Here is a 23,763-nt window from a genome sequence, read left to right as displayed (position 1 = left end):
AGGTCAGCAGGAGAAGCAGACTCCCTGCCAAGCAGGGAGTCCGATGTGTGACTCGATCCCAGGACTCCAGGATCATGACCTGGGCTGAAGGCAGTCGTTTAACCAACTGAGCCACCCAGGTGCCCCTCTTTCTTATTTCTTTTTAAAGAAGATTTTATTTATTTATATGAGAGAGAAAGACAGTGAGAAGAGGAGAGAGCAGGAATGGCGGGGGAGGTAGAGGGAGAAGCAGACTTCCCACTGAGCCAGGAGCCCAATACGGGACTCGATCCCAGGACCTGGAGATCAGGACCTGAGCTGAAGGCAGATGCATAAACAACTGAGCTACCCAGGCACCCCCTCCTAAAAACATTTTAGAACCCTGATGTGTGTCAGGCCCTGTGTTCAGTGCTTTTAGTCATCTTATATGATCCATTATAAATGAAGAAATACACAGAGAGGTTGTGCCTTGGTCAAGGTTTTACTGTAAAACAGATATTTTGCTTTTTTAAAATAGAAATGTTATATATATATAAAGTAACTTAGCTTTTTTTCTTTATTAAGTTTTTAATTATACTTCCATTATAGTTAACATACAGTGTTATATTAGTTCAGGTGTACAATGTAGTGATTTAGCACTTCCACACATCACCCTGTGCTCATTGAGATAAGTGGAGTCTTAATCTCCTTCATCTATTTTACCCATTCTCCCACCCACCTCCTCTCTGGTAACCAGTTTGTTCTTTACAGTTAAGAGTCTGTTTTGGGTTAGGGCCTTTTTTTCCCATTGTTGGGTTTTTTTTTTTTTTTTTTGATTGTTTCTTAAATTTCACATATGAGTGAAATTGTATGGTATTTGTCTTTCTCTGACTTCCTTCGAATAGTGTTATACTCTCTAGGTCCATCCATGTTGTTGTAAAAGGCAAGATTTTATTCTTTTTTATGGCTGAATAATATTTCTCTCTGTGTGTCTGTGTGTGTGTGCGCACGCGCTCTCTTGCTATCTTTATCCACTTATCCATGGACACTTGGGCTGCTTCTACAATTTGTCTATTGTAAAACCTGCTATAAGCATAGGGGTGCGGGGCGCCTGGGTGGCTCAGTGGGTTAAAGCCTCTGCCTTCAGCTCAGGTCATGATCCCAGGGTCCTGGGATCAAGCCCCATATCGGGCTCTCTGCTCAGCGGGAAGCCTGCTTCTCCTTCTCTCTGCCTGCCTCTCTGCCTACTTGTGATTTCTCTCTCTCTCTCTCTCTCTGTCAAATAAATAAATAAAATCTTTAAAAAAAAAAAAAAAGCATAGGGGTGCGTATACCCTTTTGAATTAGTGTTTTAATTCTTTGGGTAAATACCCAGTAGTGTGATTCAGGGTCAAAGGGTAGTTATATTTTTAATTTTTTTGAGAAACCTCCATACTATTTCCACTGTGGCTGCACCAGTTTGCATTTTCACCAATAGTACATAAGGGTTTTTTGGTTTTTTCCCCCATATTCTTGCCAACACTCGTTTATGGCATTTCAGAGTTTTAATTTTTTTTGTCATACCCTAATCAACACACAGTGATACCTGTTGTGTGTTGTATTGATCATTGCCCTGAAACAAATCACATCAAAACTTAGTAGCTTAAGGGGCGCCTGGGTGCCTTGGTCAGTTAAGCATCTGCTTTCCTCTCGGGCTGTGATCTCAGGGTCCTGGGATCGAGCCCCAGCTTTGGCTCTCTGCTCAGCGGGGAGCCTGCTTCTTCCTCTCCCCCTGCCTGCCACTTTCCCTGCTTGTGCACGCTTGCACGCCCGCGCTTTCTCTCTCCCTCTCTCTCTCTGTGTCAAATAAAACACAAAAAAACTTAGTAGCTTAAAAAAAAACCATAGTGGCTTAATGACAAATATCTAATCAATTTTCTTATAGTATCTATAGGTTAGGAATTCAGAGGTGCATTAGCTGGATGGCTCGGGCTTAGGGTCTCCTGTTTATAGCTGCAGTCTTTTTTTTTTTTTTTTTTTTTAAAGATTTTATTTATTTATTCAACAGACAAGAGATCACAGGTAGGCAGAGAGGCAGGCAGAGAGAGAGAGATGGGAGGAAGCAGGCTCCCTGCAGAGCAGAGAGCCCGATGTGGGGCTCGATCTCAAGACTATGGGATCATGACCTGAGTCGAAGTCCGAGGCTTTAACCCACTGAGCCACCCAGGCGCCCCTGGAGCTGCAGTCCTTTGAAGGGAGGATCTGGTTCCAAGCTGGTAACAGTCATGGCTGTTGTCATGAGGCTTCAGTTTCTTGCCATGTGAGTCTCTCCTACAACACAGCAGCTGCTATTTCAGATTAAAGGGTCTAAGAAAGTGTGCAAGCAGGAAGCTGTAGTGACCCTTTTTTAAAGTAAACTCTACCCCATGTGTGGGGTGAAAACTCACCACACCAAGATCAAGAGTTACATGCTCTACTGACTAAGCCAGTCAGCCATCCCATCAAGAGAAAACTTTTTTTTTTTTTTAAGATTTTGTTTATTTAGGGGCGCCTGGGTGGCTCAGTGGGTTAAAGCCTCTGCCTTCGGCTCAAGTCATGATCCTGGGGTCCTGGGATCGAGCCCCACATTGGGCTCTCTGCTCAGCAGGGAGCCTGCTTCCTCCTCTCTCTCTCTGCCTGCCTCTCTGCCTACTTGTGATCTCCGTCTGTCAAATAAATAAACAAAATCTTAAAAAAAAAAAAAAGATTTTGTTTATTTATTTGACAGAGCGAGACACAGCGAGAGAGGGAACACAAGCAGGAGGAGTGGGAGAGGGAGAAGCAGGCTTCCCGTTGAGCAGGGAGCCAGATGCCGTCGGATCCCAGGACTCTGGGATCACGACCTGAGCCAAAGGCAGACATTTACTGACTGAGCCACCCAGGCACCCCAAGAGAAAAATTTTTTAAAATTCCCAGACCCTTGGGGTGCCTGGGTGGCTCAGTGGGTTAAAGCCTCTGCCTTCGGCTCAGGTCATGATCCCAGGGTCCTGGGATCGAGTCCCACATCGGGCTCTCTGCTCAGCGGGGAGTCTGCTTCCCACTCTCTCTGTCTCTGCCTTCCTCTCTGCCTACTTGTGATCTCTGTCTGTCAAAAAAAAAAAAAAAAAATTCCCAGACCCTAAAACAACAGGTTGAAAGTTCTTTTCTACCCTCTCATAGGTCCTTCTACCCTATTATAGATCTTAGAATAGATTTTTAAAGATTTATTTATTTGTCAGAGAGAGCAAGCACAAGTAGGGAAGCTATAGGCAGACATAGAGGAAGAAGCAGCTTCCCTGCTTAGCAAGGAGGCTGATGTGGGACTCTATCCTAGGACCCTGGGATCATGACCTGAGTCAAAGACAGCTGCTTAACTGACTGAGACATTTATTTGTTTGTTTTTAAATACAGGTTCCAGTGTGGAGCCCAGCATGGGGCTTAAACTCACAGCCCTGAGGTCAAGGACTGAGCTGGGATCAAGGGTTGGATGCTTTTTTTTTTTAAGGTTTTATTTATCCATCTGATAGAAGACACAGCGAGAGAGGGAACACAAGCAGGGGGAGTGGGAGAGGGAGAAGCAGGCTTCCTGCCAAGCAGGGAGCCCGATGGAGGGCTCGATCCCAGGACCTTGGGATCATAACCTGAGCCGAAGGCAGACATTTAATGACTGAGCCACCCAGGTGCCCCAAGAGTTGGATGCTTAACCCCCTTAGCCCCCCAGGTGCCCCCAGATTTTTATCTTCTATGCTTTACCTTCTTATTAATACCTATAAAAGTCTAGGCTTGGAGATCCTACCTTAAGTATCTTAATAATTTCAGGAAAGACCAGGCTGTTACATGTTGTTTTGCTGTGACTTGGCTAAAATTAAAAAGGGAGAATTTAAATGCAGAAGATGTTAAATAACCACTATGGACTGGTTTGGAAATTTAAAGGGTCTACTCTGTCAAAAATAAAACACTGGGAAGAACTTACCTAAGGACATCATGACAATGAAGAATGACTCCAAAATGATTGGAGAAAGTTATTTAGGAAAAGATTACCCAAATGTGTAGATGTTTTTTAAAATAATGAATGATTATTTCTAAAAAGGTTTTAAATTTGTATATACCCTATTATGGGAGTGGAAGAGGCTCTCTGGTACAAAGTAAGTCCTTTTTCCCTGCATCCTCCTCGTCACATAGTTCCTCTTCCCAAAGGCAACTACTGGGTTTTTTTTTTTTTTTTTTTTTTTAAGATTTTGTTTATTTGACAGAGAGCAGAAGCAGGGGGAACAACAGGCAGAGGGAGAAGCAGGCTACCTGCTGAGCAGGGAGGCTGATGAGGGATCCAATCCCAGGACCCTAGGTTTATGACCTGAGCTGAAGGCAGACACTTAACCGACAGAGCCATCCAGTTGCCCCAAAGGAAACCACTGTTACCAGTTTCTTGTATGTCATTTTACAGAGATTTCAAGTGTTTATATGTGTGTGTGTATGTGTACATATATATTTTTTTTAGGTAAATTGTAGAATACTATGTATGTTATTGTGCACTTAAAGGTTAAATGTGATGATCATTCCTTGGTAGTACTTACTGAGCTTTTTTTTTTGAGAGAGAGAGCATGGGTACGGGGTAATAGGGGCAGAGGGAGAGGGAGAGGGAAAAACTTAAACAGGCTCTACACCCAGCCCAGTGCTGAGCCTGCTGCGGGGCTTGATCTCATGACTCCATGGTCATGACCTGAGCTGAAATCAAGAGTCTGACGCCCAAATGACTGAGCCACTCAGGCACCCCTGAGCTGTCTCAATTTTAATTAATAATGGTGTAATATTTCATTGTATGGATGTACTGTAATTTATTTAAGTATCCCCCTGGCATTTCAGTCTTTGCTTTTATTAGCAATCGTGTAAGAAACACCTTTAGGGGCCCCTGGGTGGCCCAGCTGGTTAAGCTTTCAACTCTTGATTTTGGCTTAAGTCATGATCTCGGAGTCGTGGGATTGAGCCCTGCCTTGGGATCCGTGCTCAGCGTGGAGTTTGCTTGAGGTTTTCTCTCCCTCTCCTTCTGCCCCCGTCCTCCCTCTCTTGCTCTCTGTCTCTCCAGTAAATAAACAAATCTTTTAAAAAAATACCTTTATATATCCCTTATTTCATACCTTTGAGGCATATATCTGGCTTAAATACTTAGAAGTAGAATTGTGGGGACAGAGAATATATGCCCTTAAAACATTTAAAAAATCTTTTTATTTGGAAATAATTTCAAATTTAGAGAAAAGTTGCAGGATTAGTGCAGACAGCATCCATATGCTTTTTACTGGGATTCACCTATTAGATGTGTGTAGATTCTAAGATTAGTATATGCCATGGTATACACGATGGGCTGTATACCATGATGACAGTACCTGTAGAACAGGCTGAGCAGGGCTCTGGACAGCAGTCCAGTGTTCCCCGAGGGCTCAGGAACCCCCACTACATTGGGCAGCGCTGGTCTTGCTCACCTTGCCTTCAGGCCTCTCCCCACACAGCCAGGTGGCTGGGGCCTGCAGGTGGTGACATTCGATGTCTGTGTCAGGGGTCTTTGTGCTTGGTGTGGCATCCAGCTATTAGCCAAGGACTTGGCCAGATTTCAAGCAGGCTTTTGCAAGGATAACCCTTGCCTCTGGTCATCTGAATATGTGATCATTTGGAGCTTTCTGGTATCAGCAATTGCTCCCCTGAGGAATTTCAGCTCGTCTTACAGCTTGAGGTTGCTACTGTGCTCAGGAAAAGCAATTTTGGCAGAACTAGGTTGCTAATATTGTTTTCTCTGCTGAACCAGTTCTTTTGGAGGACCGATAGGCCTCTGCTTTCTTCAGTTTTAAGGCTGAATAATATTCCATTGTATGTATACACCACATTTAAAAAAAAGATTTTATTTACTTAATTTTTTTTAAAAGATTATTTATTTATTTATTTGACAGGCAGAGATCACAAGTAGGCAGAGAGGCAGGCAGATAGAGAGGTGGAAGGCTCGCCGCTGAACAGAGAGCCCGATGTAGGGCTTGATCCCAGGACCCTGGGATCACCACCCGAGCCAAAGGCAGAGGCTTTAACCCATTGAGCCACCCAGGCGCCCCTATTTACTTAATTTTTAAGTAAACTCTTTCCCCAGTGTGGGGCGTGAGCTTACACTCCTGAGATCACGAGTCGCACGCTCTGTGCTCTACCAGCTGAAGCAGCCAGGTGGCCCATATATATCACATTATATATCCATTAATTAGTTGGTGGATATCTTGTTTATTTGGATATTTTGGTTCTTACTTACTTTTTTACTTGTTTAATCTCTTATTTTGCAGGTATCGCTTAAATCTGAATCAAGAAGAGATAAAACAAGAAGTAGAGGAGTATCTTCCTTCATTTTCTAAATGGGCCAGAGATTTCATGCATAAATATAATTCAGCTGACTTACCCCAGATGCAGCTCTCTCTGTAAGAAACTCATTTTGTTTATGTGGTGTTCATATGTTCAGATCAGGATTTTACTCTGTGTGTTGAAATACAATTTTTTAAAGGTTGAGTTAGTACAACTAGCTTTTTTGTTTGCTTATTTTATATGTTATGGTCCCGAGTGTCTTTCCAGGACAAAAAATAATCTAATGAATAGAAATTCTACTTTCATTATCATAAAATCTTCTGATTTTTGTATATCAGTTTTTTTTTAAGTTTTTTTTTTTAAGTAATCTCTATACCCAACGTAGGACTTGAACTCATAACCCAAAGATCAAGAGTTACATTCCCTGAGCCAGCCAGGTGCCCCTGTCAGTATGTTTTCTAAATAAAATAACCAATTTATAGATCTTCTCGGGATTGTAATTTGTATATATTTCTATTACTATCCTATATGGTCTGTGTCACATGCTGATTGTCCTGTGGATTTGTGCTCTATGTTTAAATACTGTGTTGAAGCATTTAACTCATTTTGGCATTTGGCAGTTTATTGGTTTTTTTCCCTTAAAGAAGCGTTCGTGTAAGTTTATAAGTCATAAATTTTTTTTCTCTTTCATTGTTTACTCATTCAGCAAATGTTTATCTAGTGCCTAATATGTGCCAGGTAATGTTCTAGGTGCTGGGATTATCATGGGTGTTGGGGGGAAGCAGCTGACTTCATGATGTTTCTATAGTACTGTACAAGTAAACAACAGACTGATAAATGCAGGGTAGAACAACATAAGAAAGAATGTGGAGTTGTTGTTGGTGGTGGTGGACATATTATTTCTAGTGAATGGTTGTGAAAGGCCTCTCCAATAAGATGATGTGGAGATGAAGCCTGAAGGAGATGAAGGAGGTAGCTGAACAGCTCTCTTCAGGACGAGTGTTCCAGGCACAGCCCCTCGGGTGATGACACCTGCCAGTGTGGTGGGGGCAGAGCAAGGAGGGAAGGAACAGAAGTAGCCTTCCGGGGCCTTGTAAGCCCTGTCAGGACTCTGGCTGCTGTTCTGATTAGATAAGAGGCCACTGGAGAGCTCGCTTGCACAGAGGGTTTTGATGTAATTTCCTGCCCCCTCCCCCTCCCCCTTATCAACATTTTCTTTTTCTTTAAAGAGGCACAGCTTCCATTTATATAAATTTTCTTACCTTTTCTCAGTATTCTTACTATTTTATCGCAGGACACTTTGTGATCTGAAAAACTTGTTTAAGATTTGTGCATCAGAAGGGCGCCTGGGTGGCTCAGTTGGTTAAGATTTGTGCATCAGAAACTTAGGAACCGTTAGTTCTTTGGACCAGTTTGTTGTTTAAAGTTCTCTGTGGTTCAGAGAGATCTACACTGAACCTGGATGTGAATCCCAGTTTTGCCGCAATTTAGCTCTGTAACTTAACCTTTCTGTGTGCATTAATCAGATTTACTTTATTTTTTTAGAAGATTTTATTTATCGGGGCACCTGGGTGGCTCAGTGGGTTGGGCTGTTGCCTTCGGCTTGGGTCATGATCTTGGGGTCCTGGGATTGAGCCCGGCATCGGGCTCTCTGCTCAGCAGGGAGCCTGCTTCCCTTTCTCTCTCTGCCTACCTCTCTGTCTACTTGTGATCTCTCTCTATCAAATAGATAAAATCTTTAAAAAAAAAAAAGATTTTATTTATTTATTTGAGAGAGAGAATAAGAGAACACAAGTGAGGAGTGGGGAAAGGGAGAAGCATGCTCCCTGCTGAGCAGGGAGCCTGATGTGGGACTCGATCCCAGCACCCTGAGATCATGACCTGAGCCTAAGGTAGACGCTTAACCGGCTGAGCCACCCAGGTGCTCCCAGATTTACATTATTTTTATATTTTTTTTATTTAAGTGACCTCTCCACCCAGCATGGAGCTTGAACTCATGATCCCGAGATCAAGAGTTGCTCTTCTTACTGAGTCAGCCGGGCGCCCCCATCAGATTTCCTTTTTTTTTTTTTTTTAAAAAGATTTTATTTATTTATTTGAGAGAGAGAGAGGAAAGAGGTCAGAGGGAGAAGCAGACTCCCTGCCGAGCCAGGAGCCTGACAGATTTACTTTTAAAAGGATCATTCTGGCTGCTCTTTTGAGACTGCGTTGTAGGATGAGGGCAGAGGTAGAGAGACTAAGTTGGAGGCTCTTAAAAGAACCCAAATAAGGGATGTTGGTAGCTGAGACAGTGGAAGTGATGAGAATCAGTTGGACTTCAGTCAGACTTTAGTGGTGGAAAGGATAGTTTTGGATTGGTTGTGGAGTGTGAGGGAAGGAAAAGTCAGTAGTGTTTCCAGGGCAGAAAATGTGATGAGAAGGATGTCAAGAGAGAATGGTAGAGGAGGATTTGGAGATAGGGAGTTAGGCAGCTGTAGTGAGGGGTTGTTCTATGAGGGACACATAGAAATGAAATGGTAACCAGAGGCTTATGTGGAGGCTAAGAGAGCTTTGTTGTTTTGAAGATGGGAGCTATAATGTGTTCATGTGCTCATGGGGAGAATTCCACTGAGAGGGCAGAATTCATCATGAGAGATGGGAAAGGTCAGATATGTGTTGATCATGGCAGAAGGAATGAGAGTACACAAGTGGAAGGGTTGACCTATGGGACATTTATTTCTTGGCATTAAAATCTCAAGTGGAGGGGTGTCTGGGTGGCTCAGTGGGTTTAAACCTCTGCCTTCAGCTGAGGTCATGATCTCAGGGTCCTGGGATCAAGCCCTACATCGGGCTCTTTGCTCAGCGGGGAGCCTGCTTCCCAGTCTGTCTCTGCCTGCCTCTCTGCCTGCCTCTCTGGCTACTTGTGATCTCTGTCTGTCAAATAAATAAATAAAATCTTAAAAAAAAAAAATCTCAAGTGGACTACTTCATCAAAGATATTTGGAAATTTTACAACCTTTTACATAGTGCTAGAGTTCTCTGAGAATTTTGTAATCATTTTAGAAGGTTGTTAGCAATGTTTAAATGTCCTGTATCTGGATTTTATTTATTTTTATTTATTTAATTATTTTTAAAAGATTTTATTTATTTATTTGAAAAGATCACAAGTAGGCAGAGAGGCAGGCAGAGAGAGAGAGAGAGAGAGAGAGAGGAGGAAGCAGGCTCCCTGCTTAGTGGAAAGCCTGATGTGGGACTTGATCCCAGGACCCTGAGATCATGACCTGAGCTGAAGGCAGAGGCTTAACCCACGGAGCCACCCAGGCGCCCCCTGTATCTGGATTTTAATTGTTTTTATTTAATTGTTTTTATTTCTTTTATTATTATTTACAATTCAGTGACTTTAGTATATTTGTAGAGTTGTGTAACCATCACCACTGTTTGCCAGGATTTTGATATCTATTTTAATAATGGTTATTTAAAAAAAAATGAGGCTTATCGTGCTATTAGAATTGGGTTTATTTTTCATATTCCTTTTTTTCTGAAGTGGTCTTAAATATACCAGTAGCTCCCTTCCTTAAAAAAATAAAAAAACTGTAATAAATGGGTTAAATTTATAAGCGCTTCATTCTTTGTTATTTCTTTGAAGCAAATTGCCTATGTCTAGAATAGGGGGTGGGTCTCTGCATTAGTCTTCACTGTGATAAACAGGGAAGTGTTTATTAAGTAGTCATTCTTCTCATAATTTGTTTCATTTTTTTGTAGTAATTATGTTATTCTAGTCTCTTGATTTTCTATCATAATTACAAACTTAATTTTTGTTTTATAGTGTTCCTAATTATTTCTTTATCCTTATTTACCCTTTCTCACTACACACCTCTCTTTTCCTTCCTTATTATTTATTTTGGAGTCATTTAAATTTGCTTGAGGATTAAAGTTGTGGTGGATATACCTTTTCTTTGTTGTTTCACATATTAGCTTTTATTTTACTATTTAATTGTTTCAGCATTTTGTCTGCATGTTTTTTCTTTTGGTTAAAATGTATTCATTGCTTTTTTTTTGTTTTCGGGTTTTTTTTTTTGGGTTGAAATAAATCATTTTATTCTAATATTTTTTTTTATTTCTGAAAAATTATGTATAAACACATCTTCATTTCAGGAAGATTGAAACAAAAAAACCTATCCATGTTCATACCTCAAAGTCTCCCTTCTAAAATGTATTCATTGTTTTTGCGGTGGTAAGCTGCCATTTTCTCACTGACCCATAGGCTTAGCTCTTTAGCAAACACTTATTCCATGCAGTATCTCTTCAGCAGTGTGCTAGGACCTGGTGTTCCAGGGAGAGTAAACCCCTCCAAGAACTCTCTACTGGTGGTAGCTGAAAACATAGACCTGGAGGGCATTGCTTAGAGAGAACATGTAGGGCAACAAGAGGCATGGAAGAGTGTGCTATGTAAGGAAAGAAGGAGAGAGGAGTAGAATCCATCAGCGGAGGCTGGGGAGGCTTATGATGGACTAGTAAGGAATTAGGTAGCCTGGAACAAGCCTTCCTGATAGGAAGCCAGGGAAGGTGTGGGGTTCAGATCCCTGAAAGGGATTTTTGAGGTCAACTCTTAGTTTCACATAAGGAAACTGAGATCCAGTGAGTGGTATGACTTTTCCAGGTTTTATGTGAAAGAACAGTGGTGTAGCTGAGTCTATAGTAATAATTTTTGATTCCTAGCCCAGTGTCCTCCTCTCTGTATCTTGGTATAAGACTTTTTTGTTTCAGTTACTTCCAATGGAACCTTCTATGTCTGTGAAGGAAGAGCTCCTCTATGTTTTAGCTTGTGTCATTTTTGCAGCAGTTTACAGCCACCTTAAAAAAAAATCTTGGGGTGTCCACGTGGCCCAGTCGTTAAGCTTCTGCCTTCAGCTCAGGTCATGATCTCAGGGTTCTGGGATTGAGCCTTGCATCAGGCTCCCTGCTCAGTGGAAAGCCTGCTTCCCCCTGCTTATGTTCCCTCTGTCACTGTGTCTCTCTGTTAAATAAATAAATAAAATCTTTTAAAAAAATCTTTTTTAGACTTTAGCACAGAGAATGAGACTTTTAAAGGTCATTTAAGGAAATAAGCTTTCTCACCCATTAGGTAGTAAGAGTAAATCTTCATTTTTTTTTTTTAAAGATTTTATGTATTTATTTGACAGAGAGAAATCACAAATAGATGGAGAGGCAGGCAGAGAGAGAGAGAGAGAGAGAGAGAGAGAGAGAAGCAGGCCCCCTGCTGAGCAGAGAGCCCGATGCGGGACTCGATCCCAGGACCCTGAGATCATGACCTGAGCCGAAGGCAGCGGCTTAACCCACTGAGCCACCCAGGCGCCCCATAAATCTTCATTTTTACGGTGTCATATTCTCCATCAGAGTTTTACAGCATTATTTGGTTAAAATCATAGTAATTAAATTGAAATATTGTCATTTATTCCACAGACCTAGGTCTAAAATCACATTACTGGGGCGCCTAGGTGGCTCAGTGGGTTAAGCCTCTGCCTTCGACTCAGGCCATGATCTCAGGTCCTGGGATCAGGCCCGGAGTCAGACTCTGTGCTCAGCAGGGAGCCTGTTTCTTCCTCTCTCTTTGCCTGTCTCTCTGCCTACTTGTGATCTCTCTGTCAAATAAATAAATAAAATTTTAAAAACCACAAAAAACAAAATCACATTACTTCCATTTTCTAGGGGAATGAATTTCAGTAGCAATGTTAAAAGTTTCATTACCTATCTTCTATTAAGTATACATGTGATATTTTATAAATAATGAAGTTTGCTTTATTTCATTGGAGCATATTTAAATATATAACACAATTAGATAACATTTGGAGAAAGAAAACAGAACAATATTTAAGAAATTTTGGATAAGTTGTAGCTTCCTTGAATTCCTCTGTTGTCTTCCTCAGAGACTGCAGAAGTATACATACATTCCTGGAGACTATATATATATATATATATGTATATATATATATATATCTTCTTTTTTTTTAAGATTTTATTTATTTATTTGACAGACAGAGATCACAAGTAGGCAGAGAGGCAGGCAGAGAGAGAGGAGGAAGCAGGCTCCCCGCTGAGCAGAGAGCCCGATGCGGGGCTCGATCTCAGAACCCTGGAATCATGACCTGAGCCGAAGGCAGAGGCTTTAACCCACTGAGCCACCCAGGCGCCCCTGGAGACTATATTTTTAAACCAAAACAGTAAAAAAAAATTACTGAAATGTCATTTTTTTCTCTAGAAAATATTCTCATTTGTTAAGATGTAGTTGCTGATCTAAATAACGTGAAATTAGCAAATTAAAGTCAAATAAGTCATGTATTCTGATAGAATTCTTAAGCTTTTAAAATCTCAATTATTTTATTTAATTAACATTTATTTTAAAAGATTTTATTTATTTATTTGACAGACGGCACAAGTAGGCAGAGCCGCAGGCAGATCCGACCCTAGGATCATGACCTGAGCTGAAGGCAGAGACTCAACTGACTGAGCTACCCAGGCACCCCAAATCTTGATTTTTATGATCTAAAATATATTTTATTACTAGAAAATTTATCCTTTTCGTGTAAGATTTCTTTATTTTTTTATTTTTTAAAGAATTTATTTATTTATTTAACAGAGAGAGATCACAAGTAGGCAGAAAGGCAGGCAGAGAGAGAGAGAGAGAGGAGGAAGCAGGCTCCCCACCAAGCAGAGAGCCCACTGGGGGACTCGATCCCAGGACCCTGAGATCATGACCTGAGCCAAAGGCAGAGGCTTAACCCACTGAGCCACCCAGGCGCCCTCGTGTAAGATTTCTATTAGATTTAGTATCTTATCTGGCTTTGAGTCTAGAATAGGTTTAATAAAAGTTGGTGCTATCTGACTTTTCTCCTGCTGAATAATTTACTGCTCTGAAAATGAGTAAATCTTAGATAAGAACCTTAGGTAGGAAGCTTTCAAAGTTATTTTCACCTCCTAATTCCTTTGATGTTTATATATATATTTTTCTCCTTCCTGTGCTCTTGGTTATTTAAGTTAGGATAGTAGACTCAGAACTTCTTTTGTAATATAAAAAACAATGCCGAGGGGCGCCTGAGGACGCCCCTCATTATGGGGAGTGTAGGAGCAAAGTGTTTGATAATCAGGCTTCATACTGCATGGATGATGGGAAAAGACAGCTCATTCTTAAAGACAGCTCATTATCACTGAAGGAACACAGCCTTTGCTACCTTGGGTGCAACCACATGCAAGCCATTTTATATTAACCTGTGTAATAATTGTATATCAGAATATTCATATTGGTATTGTGGCTTCATTAGGTCCAAATAGTGATACTTGTAGTAATCTAGGCCTGAGGAGATAAAGGCCTCAGTTAGGAAGATTATAGTAGGAATGAACTCAAAAGTATAGATGGTAAGTATTAAGACTTAAATTATGTGATTTAGAGGCATTGGACAGCGGTTCTCAATCTTGAGCATGCATCAGAATCACTTGCAGAGTTTGTAAAACAAATTGCTGGGTTTTACCTGCAGACTTTCTGATGAGTAGGTTTGGAGTGGAGCCTGAGAATTTGCTTGTATTAGAAGTTCCTAGGTGAGGGTGCCTGGGTGGCTCAGTGGGTTACGCTGCTGCCTTTGGCTCAGGTCATGATCTCGGGGTCCTGGGATTGAGTCCCACGTCGGGCTCTCTGCTCAGCAGGGAGCCTGCTTCCCTTCCTCTCTCTCTGCCTGCCTCTCTGCTTACTTGTGATCTCTCTCTGTCAAATAAATACATAAAATCTTAAAAAAAAAAGAACAAGTTCCTAGGTGATGTTGATGATGCTCGTCTAGGCACCACATTTTGAGAATCACTTCGGTAAAAGTGTGTGGATGATCTCCCATCCCCCAATCCTCTGTGTGTCATAGGGTCAGTGCCAGAATGTGAGAAAAGTGAAGTGTTCTAAGGAAGTATTCTTGTCTTTCGTTTTTTAGGCCGAGTGATGGTAATAACAATAATTCAACATGTAATATTGAAGTCATAAACTCATTGGATATTGAAGAAAGCATTTGGTCCCCTAGGTTTGGATTGAAAGGCAAAATAGATGTCACTGTTGGTGTGAAAATACATCGAGGATATAAAACGAAATATAAGATAATGCCACTGGAACTTAAAACTGGCAAAGAATTAAATTCTATTGAACACCGCAGTCAGGTAGGTATAAGTCTTAGTAAGAAAATTGTCTGAATATTTAGTACACTGAAAAATGTAGGTCTGCTTTATATATTTTGGTTCAATTTGGGTAATTTTTATTTAAGTTTCATATAGTACTTTTCAATTTGGGATGTATCCAGAGTACTCAAATTGTTTGTAAATGTATACGAGGCTAGCCGAAAGTTTTCTCTAGTGAAGAAATACAACAGCTGAATTTATAAGACAGTGTTGCCAAGTTTATGTTGCCAAACTACTAGTCTAAACAGATACTCCTAAAGAATTCTTTGGTGATAAAATTTGCTGAAACCAAGTATATTTGGAAATTTAATGATGCATGGTAGCCTATTAAAGTTTCTGAGAAATCAAAGTAATACGGATTTGGTTTAGGTATGTTTAAACCTGTTGTTTTCTAAACTTAGTTTAACATGGGACTATTATTTTCATGTAACATCTAACATAGGATACTCTTAGAAAACATCAGTCTAGGGTGCCTGGGTGGTTCAGTCCTTAAGCACCTGCCTTTGGTTCAGGTCATGATCCCAGGTTCCTGGGATTGAGCCCTGCATCAGGCTTTCTGCTCAGAGGGTAGCCTGCTTCTCCCTCTCTCACTCTCCCTGCTTATGTTCCCTCTCTCGCTGTGTCTCTCTGTCAAATAAATAAATAAAATCTTAAAAAAACACACACACAAAAATCAGACTAAATCCATTCTTTTATTTTTGTCTCTTAATCTGATTTTAATGATTATTATCTAAAAAGTATTTATTTATTTGATGAAATATAGGGTCGCCTGGGTGGCTCAGTGGGTTTAAAGCCTCTGCCTTCTGCTCAGGTCATGATCCCAGGGTCCTGGGATCGAGCCCCCGCATTGGGCTCTCTTCTCAGCAGGGAACCTGCTTCCTCCTCGCTCTCTGCCTGCCTCTCTGCCTACTTGTGATCTTTGTCTGTCAAATAAATAAATAAAATCTTTTTAAAAATAAATAAATTTAAAAAATGAAATATAGAACCATGTCTTATTACCATTATGTTAAATTCAAGTTCTTATTAATCTTTTCTTCTCTTTGGTAAACATAACAATCTTTTGTTGTCCTTCAAAATTATCTGAAATTTATATTATTTATAGTGACTTAAAGTAATTAACATAAATCTTTCTTTCCTCCTACCTAGGTATGTTAATTATAATGACTGGTCTTGGTGTTTTGGAATTTCATGATTTATGTATTATTTATTTGGGAGAGCGAGACAACATGAGCTGGGGCACTGGGCGAGGGGTGCATCAGGACACTGGGATCATGACCTGAGCTGAAGGCAGATGCTTAACAGCTGAGCCACCCATGCCTCCCAAGTTTCCAACTCTTGATCTCAGCTCAGGTCTTGATCTCATGGATGAGAGTTCTAGTTCCACACTGGGCTTCAGGCTGGGTGTGGAACCTACTAAAAAATAAACAAACCCATAAATCATTCAACATTTTAATCTTGTCCTGGAAAACATACTAGCTTCTTTGCAGGTTGTGTATGACTAAATGACTTGCTCTTATTGCTAAGGTGGTTTCATGAATTGTAAACCAAATGTTTCTAACTTGTCTGAGATGGTTTCTTTGGAGAGTACCGCATAAATTTAAAGCAGCTAATAATGATTCATGCTGTGCAAAAAACAGTGAGCTTTGTAGAGTTAGTCTCATTTAGTTGTCCTAGTAACTATGACATAAATAATATGCATTTTAGTGTTTAATTCACTTATTTTATTTACTTACTTATTTATTTTAAACAGGGAAATTTATTTATTTATTTTAAACAGTTCATTTATTTTAAACAGGGAAAGTAGTGTCTAAAGACTGTTAACTTCAGGGCGCCTGGGTGGCTCAGTGGGTTAAGCCGCTGCCTTCAGCTCAGGTCATGATCTCAGGGTCCTGGGATCGAGTCCCGCATCGGGCTCTCTGCTCAGCAGGGAGCCTGCTTCCTCCTCTCTCTCTCTCTGCCTGCCTCTCTGCCTACTTGTAATCTCTCTCTGTCAAATAAATAAATAAAATCTTTAAAAAAAAAAAAAAGAAGACTGTTAACTTCAGAATGTAAAATATAATTTGGCTAATTTCCCTCTCTAATTTATTGGAAACCTTAATATTTACTGTCTAAGAAAAATTCCATTTTTTTTTTAAAGATTTTGTTTATTTATTTGACAGAGAGATGATAAGTAGCCAGAGAGGCAGAGAGTGAGAGAGGAGGAAGCAAGCTCCTCGCTGAGCAGAGAGCTTGACGATGCAGGGCTCCATCCCAGGACCCTGGGATCATGACCTGAGCCACTGAGGCGCCCCAATTCTATGTATTTTTTAAAAAATATTTCATTTACTTATTTGAGAGAGAGAGAATGACAGAAAGAACACAAGCAGGGAAGGGGCAGAGAGAGAGGGATTAGCAGACTCCCCACTGAGGAGGGAGCCTGACGTGGGGCTCAATACTAGGACCCTGGGATTAAGACCTGGGCCAAAGGCAGGCACTTGACTGACTGAGCCACCCAAGCATCCCTCTATGTTTTTCTTTATTGTGTACAACTGGAAGCACAGACAAGTGTTTGTGTTTAGAAGTTCAATATTTGACATTGAATTATTGTGTTATCTTTATTAATTTGCCTAATGTTATTTTCAAAATGGAAATAGTTTAATGGACCTTTTGATTTTTTAATTTATTTTTAAAGATTTATTTATTCATTTTTAGAATAAAAATGAATATGTGTGTGCATGTGTGCATGCAGTGGAGGTTGCAGAGGGAGAGGATCTTTTTTTTTTTTTTTTAAGATTTTATTTATTTATTTGATGAAGAGAGACACAGCAAGAGAGGGAACACAGGCAGGGGGAGTGGGAGAGGGAGAAGCAGGCTTCCCGCTGAGCAGGGAGCCCGATGCCAGACTCGATCCCAGGACCCCAGGATCATGACCTGAGCTGAAGGCAGTCACTTAACAACTGAGCCACCCAGCCACCTCAGGAGAGAATCAAGCAGAATATCTGCTGAGCAAGGAGCTGTTTGTGAGGCTGGATCCCACGAGCCACGAGATCATGACCTGAGTTGAACCCATAGTTGGTTGCTCAACTTGCTGAGGCACCCAGGTGCCCTGACCCTTTGATTTTAAAGTTACAGTATGTGTTGATTGCTAAACAGGCATGGACATATGAAAGGTAAACTTTTATTTGACAAAATGTACAATGTTTTCACAGCTTGTTCTGTACACACTGTTGAGCCAAGAGAGGAGAGCTGATCCAGAGGCCGGCCTGCTCCTTTACCTCAAGACTGGCCACATGTACCCTGTGCCTGCCAACCATCTTGATAAAAGAGGTTGAGTTGTTCTCTCTCCAGTTACTTCTCTGGCTGTTGTTTGTTTCTTTTTTTCCTTTAACCTTTGGTCATCTGTATATATACCTGAAAAATCATTCACTGTACTTGCTAGGCCTAATACAGGTTATAATATATAATTGTGGTTTTATTTATTTATTTGCTTGCTTTCTTATTTATTTATTTTTAGTTGTAGTATTTTTTAAAAAGGAATTTTTTTTTTTTAAAGATTTTATTTATTTATTTGACAGAGAGAGATCACAAGTAGGCAGAGAGGCAGGCAGAGAGAGAGGAGGAAGCAGGCTCCCTGCTGAGCAGAGAGCCCGACGTGGGACTCGATCCCAGGACCCTGAGATTATGACCTGAGCCAAAGGCAGCGGCTTAACCCACTGAGCCACCCAGGTGCCCCTAAAAAGGAATTTTAACAATATACTGTATATTTGAAAACAACCTTAATCTTTTTTGAAAGGTTTTATTTTTATTATACAAATTTTTATTATACAAAATTTATTTAAACTTACTGTGTTGTTGAGACACTCTGGATAGCTGTATTTATCCTTACCATTTAGCTAAAAAATCAACTTCACAATATTTACTAGTTATGAGATATATATATATATGACTGTTTAAAAGAACTTATGAAATGACCCAAAGGGGCACATGCACCCCGATGTTTATAGCAGTAATGTCCACAATAGCCAAACTATGAAAAGAGCACATGAATGGATAAAGAAGATGTGATCTGTATATACAATGGAATACTCTGCAGCCATCAAAAAATTTGCATCAACCTGGGTATTATGCTAAGTGAAATAAGTCAATTAGAAAGATAATTATCATATGATCTCATTCATATGCACAATTTAAGAAACAAGGCAGAGGATCATAGGGGAAGAGAGGAAAACATGAAACAAGATGAAACCAGAGAGGGACACAAACCATAAGAGACTTTTAACCTTAGGAAACAAACAGGGTTGCTGGAGTGATGTGGGGGAGGGATAGGGTGACTGGATTATGGACACTGGGGAGGGTATGTGTTGTGGTTAGCGCTGTTAATTATGTAAGACTGATGAATCACATTTCTGTATCCCTGAAACAAATAATACATTATATGTTAATAATAAAAAAAAGAACTTACAAAGTGAACAAAAATTTAAGCAAATATATACCAAAAATTTTTTTTAATATACACCAAAATGTTAACAGTTATTCTAGTGTAATGGGAAATAAGAACGTTCATTTTATGTTTTTAAATCTGAAAGTTTTACAAGAGAAAGATATATAAATAAACTTAATTCTTAAACACACACCTACCTTTTTGTTCCATAGAATTATTAAGGCTAAGAAACCAGATGGCATTCTCTTTGTTTCACCGTATTAGTAAATCTGCTATTGAAAAGGAGAAGACAAAGCTTGCTCCTTTACCACAAATAATTGAGGACCAGCAAACTTGCAAATATTGTTCACAAATTGGCAACTGTGCTCTTTATAGCAGGTAAAAACATTTTCTTCCCAAAGTATTAATTCCAGTTAAGTATTTACTTAGCTCAACATGATTTAACTTTGTTGTCTGGTCTGTAACTGATGATTTCATTTTAGTGATATTTCTTCATGGGTAGTATTTCTAAAATGAAAGGAATAGAAAAAAACAAACCACAGTTCATATTTTGTAACCAGCCTATTTCCTTGGGGAATAATAGAATGCTTTTTAAACTTCTTTCAAAAGTGGTTATTTTAATCTTGCTGCAGATAGTTTCTGGGGAAATGAAATACTTTTAGGACTTAATGGAATCTGGTTAAGAAAGGGTAATCTTCTGTTAAGAAGGGGGATCTGGTAGGTTCATTAGGGGAGCATGTGTTTTGATCTCAGGATTTTAAGTTTGAACCCCATGTAGAGTGTAGAGATAACTCAAAAAAAACTTAGAATTTTTTTTCTTTAATTTGTCAGAGAGAGGAGCACAAACTGGGGGAGCAGCAGGCAGAGGGAATAGCAGACTCCCCGCTGAGCAGGGAGCCTGATGCGGGACTGATCCCAGGACACTGGGATCCCAGGATCATGACCTGGGCCGAAGACAGATGCTTAACTGACTGAGCCACCCAGGTCCCCCAGGAAATTTTGATGTTATATGGCTTTTTAAAATGTTTTTAAAGATTTTATTTATTTGAGAAAGAGAGTGAGAGCATGAGAGGAGGGAGGGTTAGAGGAAGAAGCAGACTTCCCACTAAATAGGGAGCCAAATGTGGGGCTCAATTAGGGCCCCTGGGATCATGACCTCAGCTGAAGGCAGGTGCTTAATGACTGAGCCACCCAGGCGCCCCAGGAATTTTAAATATAAAAATTTTTTCCCCATTATTTTACTTATTTATTTGACACAGGGTGGGGAGAACATGAGCTGGGGTAGTGGCAGAGGGAGAAGGAGAAACAGACTCCTTGCTGAGCAGGGAGCCCAACACTGGTCTCGATCCAGGAGCCCTGTGATCATGACCTGAACTAAAGACAGATGCTTAACTGACTGAGCCGCCCAGGTGCCCCAAGACTTTTTTTTTTTAAGTGATCTCTACACCCAACATGGGACCCTAACTTACAATCCCAAGATCAAGAGTTGAATGCTCCACTGACTGAGCCAGCCAGGTGCCTATATGTCTATTTTTCTACCTATGGGAAGTTTGTAAGCTGTCTTAAGACCAGTCATTTGTATTTATACCTTCATCAGCCAGTGAAAGTTTTGAAAGACACAAAAAAGTAGTTAGATGTAAATACAGAGTAGGAAACAAGTTCAAATCAAGACCAAAATTTCCAATTCAGCCTAAAAATTCCCATAAAGGATTTTTCAAAGTATTATATCAAATAAATGATTTCTTAATGCAGAGGACAATGAGCTTTGGGAAGTTTGGGCCTATAGCACAAGCACATTTTTTTGAAAGTCTTATTCTCTATGTTTTGTATGCTATCTTATAATTGTTTTTATATAAAAATTCAGAAGTTAATATTAAGCACAATTGATACTCCATATAATTCTCCATTTTTTAAGACTTTTTTTTTTTTTTAAGATTTTATTTATGTATTTGACAGACAGAGATCAAAGTAGGCAGAGAGGCAGGCAGAGAGAGGGAAGCAGGCTCCACGCTGAGCAGAGAGCCCGATGCGGGGCTCGATCCCAGAACCCTGGGATCATGACCTGAGCCGAAGGTAAAGGCTTTAACCCACTGAGCCACCCAGGTGCCCCTCTCTATTTTTTAAAAAAAAATTTATCTGGGGGCACCTGGGTGGCTCAGTGGGTTAAAGCCTCTGCCTTCGGCTCAGGTCATGATCTCAGGGTCCTGGGATCACGCCCTGCATCGGGCTCTCTGCTCAGCGGGGAGCCTGCTTCCTCCTCTCTCTCTCTGCCTGCCTCTCTGCCTACTTCTGTCAAATAAATAAATAAAAATCTTTATAAAAAAATATTTATCTGTTGGACAGAGAGAGAGACAGTGAGAGAGGGAACACAAGCAGGGGGAGTGAGAGAGGGAGAAGCAGATCTCCCGCTGAGCAGGGAGCCTGATGTAGGGCTCAATCCCAGGACCCTGGGATCCTGACCTGAGCTGAAGGCAGATGCCTAGTGACAGCCACCCAGGCGCCCCAGTTCTCCATGTTTTTTGTGTTGACTTTCTAATGTTATAGAGCTGGATGTACACAAATTGTGATTTTGAGAAATGCAGTTGTACAAAAAGCCGAGATTTGATACTATTATAGTAATGAAAATTAGAGTATACCAAACTTAAGTAGGTATTAGGTTGTAGTCCTTAAGGGCAAAATAATACTATACTGGGTTTCTTAAGCATTTTGCTTTGTAAAAAGCCATTTGGCTTATAAAATGTTGAAAAGACTTTAAAGAAAATTAGGACCTGTGGTTATAAGTTACATCATATATGTTGCTTATTTTAGAAATAACCTCATTTTTATAGCCAGCCAGTAAAATGTTTTATGTACATCTCTCTTTAGAGCAGTGGAACAACAGATGGATGACAGTTCAGTCCCAATTGGCATGCTGCCCAAAATAGAAGAAGAAACCCAACATCTAAAGCTTACACACTTAGAGTATTTCAGTCTTTGGTGTCTAATGTTAACCCTGGAGTCACAGTCAAAGGATAATAAAAAGAATCACCAACATATTTGGTTAATGCCTGCTTCAGAATTGTAAGTGGTCTATCTAATACAGTAAAACTTCAGTAATTTGGATTACCTAATGGGATGGTATTCGGAATTCATGAAAAATACAGGATACATGATATCATGTTAGGGCTGTGCAATTTCATATATTCATGCCAACTTTAGATGGTTGTCAAGGAATTGTTTCTAAGTAGAGAACTATTATTTTCAGTAGGTTAAATATGTCTTGAGAAATCTCTCTTTTTTTTTTTTTTTTAAAGATTTTATTTATATTTTTGATAGAGACACAGTGAGAGAGGCAACACAAGCAGAAGGAGTGGGAGAGGGAGAAGCAGGTTCCCCACTGAGCAGGGAACCCGATGCAGGGCTCGATCCCAGGACCCTGGGATCATGACCTGAGCCGAAGGCAGATGCCTAATGACTGAGCCACCCAGGTACCCCTTGAGAAATCTAGTTTTGAAAATTCTTAGTCCTTTTGGGGTGCTTGGGTGGCTCAGTGGGTTAAGCCTCTGTCTTCAGCGCAGGTCATGATCTTGGGGTCCTGGGATTGAGCCCCACCTTGGGCTCTCTGCTCAGCGGGAGCCTACTTTCCTTCTTCTCTCTCTGCCTGCCTCTCTGCCTACTTGTGATCTCTCTTCCTCTCTGTCAAATAAATAAAAAATCTTAAAAAATAAAAATTAAAAATTAAAAAGTTTTCCTCCTTTTTCATCAGTGAAAAAAGCATAAAGTTTAATATAAAGTAAATTTTAACATAATAGTAGTGTACAAATTAATGACATTTTACTTAATATTTAAATACTAGTCTTTAAAAAGTTTATATTTTCAGTAAGTTTTGATACAGATTCAAATTTTCTTTTTTTTTTTTTTTTAAGATTTTATTTATTAATTTGACAGAGATCACAAGCAGGCAGAGAGGCAGGCAGAGAGGGGGGAGGGTAAGCAGGCTCCCCGCTGAGCAGAGAACCTGATGTGGGGCTTGATTTCCAGCACCCTGAGATCATGACCCGAGCCGAAGGCAGTGGCTTAACCCACTGAGCCACCCAGGTGCCCGAGATCTATTTTTTATTATAAAAAATTTTTTAAATTTTTTTTAATTTTTAGTTTCAGGGGTAGAGTTTAGTGAGTCATTGTCTACAACACCCAGTTATAGTGCCTGCCTTAATGCTCATCACCCAGTTATCCCATCACTCTGTACCCTCCCCTCTAGCAGCCTTCAGTTTGTTTCCTGTAGAAATCTGTTTTTTTACAAGTTGTTTATAAAGAAGTAATTCTGTGTATTTTTGCATAGTATTTTTCTTTATGTAGTATTCCATTGTTTTTGATCTACTTATTTATAACTTTTAGAATGAATATCGATTTTAATGTGACTTTAGAAATAATTGGATCATTATTTTCTTAACAGTAAGTTTTAACACAAGGAATCATTACAGTGGATTAAGTTGTTTTTGATAGACCATGTCAGCACAGTGAATATGTCAAGTGTACATATCAACAAGCTTCTGAAGCTGTAATTTAACAGTTGTGCCTGAGAAATTGTAAATGCTTAAAACTTGCTTCTTGGAAGCTGTGGAATTATCAGTTTGCTTATTATTATTTTAATAACTGATTATAATTCCTCTTGTAAATACTAAAGAACATCAAGTTCAGGGAAAGTATTACCATTTATCTTCCTCATTGTTACGCGTATCAGGATAGGAAGTAGGGACATCATTCAGAGTTCAGAGTACTGAAACATATGTTGTTCAGCGATCCCAGCATGTGGCTGCAAGAAGGGATGAGCTACCTAGCACTCATCTAGAGGTCTTTTGATGAGAGATTATTTTCAAATTAATAGAATG

At 40.0% G+C, this 23,763-nt stretch overlaps 1 protein-coding gene across 4 annotated transcripts in view; it reads left to right on the top strand.

Moving 5' to 3' along the window:
- The window catches only part of DNA2 (DNA replication helicase/nuclease 2), a 56,537-nt gene that overhangs the window by 8,847 nt on the left and 23,927 nt on the right, over positions 1-23,763 (top strand). For all 4 annotated transcript variants that reach the window (XM_044239645.1, XM_044239644.1, XM_044239643.1 and 1 more), the window contains exons 5-9: positions 6,270-6,401; positions 14,235-14,454; positions 17,661-17,778; positions 19,105-19,270; positions 21,758-21,952. In XM_044239645.1, the coding sequence (XP_044095580.1) occupies positions 6,270-6,401; positions 14,235-14,454; positions 17,661-17,778; positions 19,105-19,270; positions 21,758-21,952 (831 nt within the window). The remainder of the gene's footprint in view (positions 1-6,269; positions 6,402-14,234; positions 14,455-17,660; positions 17,779-19,104; positions 19,271-21,757; positions 21,953-23,763) is intronic.

Source organism: Neovison vison, chromosome 2 (genome assembly GCF_020171115.1).
Source record: "Neovison vison isolate M4711 chromosome 2, ASM_NN_V1, whole genome shotgun sequence".
Lineage (NCBI taxonomy): Eukaryota > Metazoa > Chordata > Mammalia > Carnivora > Mustelidae > Neogale > Neogale vison.
The sequence above is the reverse complement of the archived record's forward strand: the minus strand, read 5'-3'. Positions and strand labels throughout refer to the sequence as shown.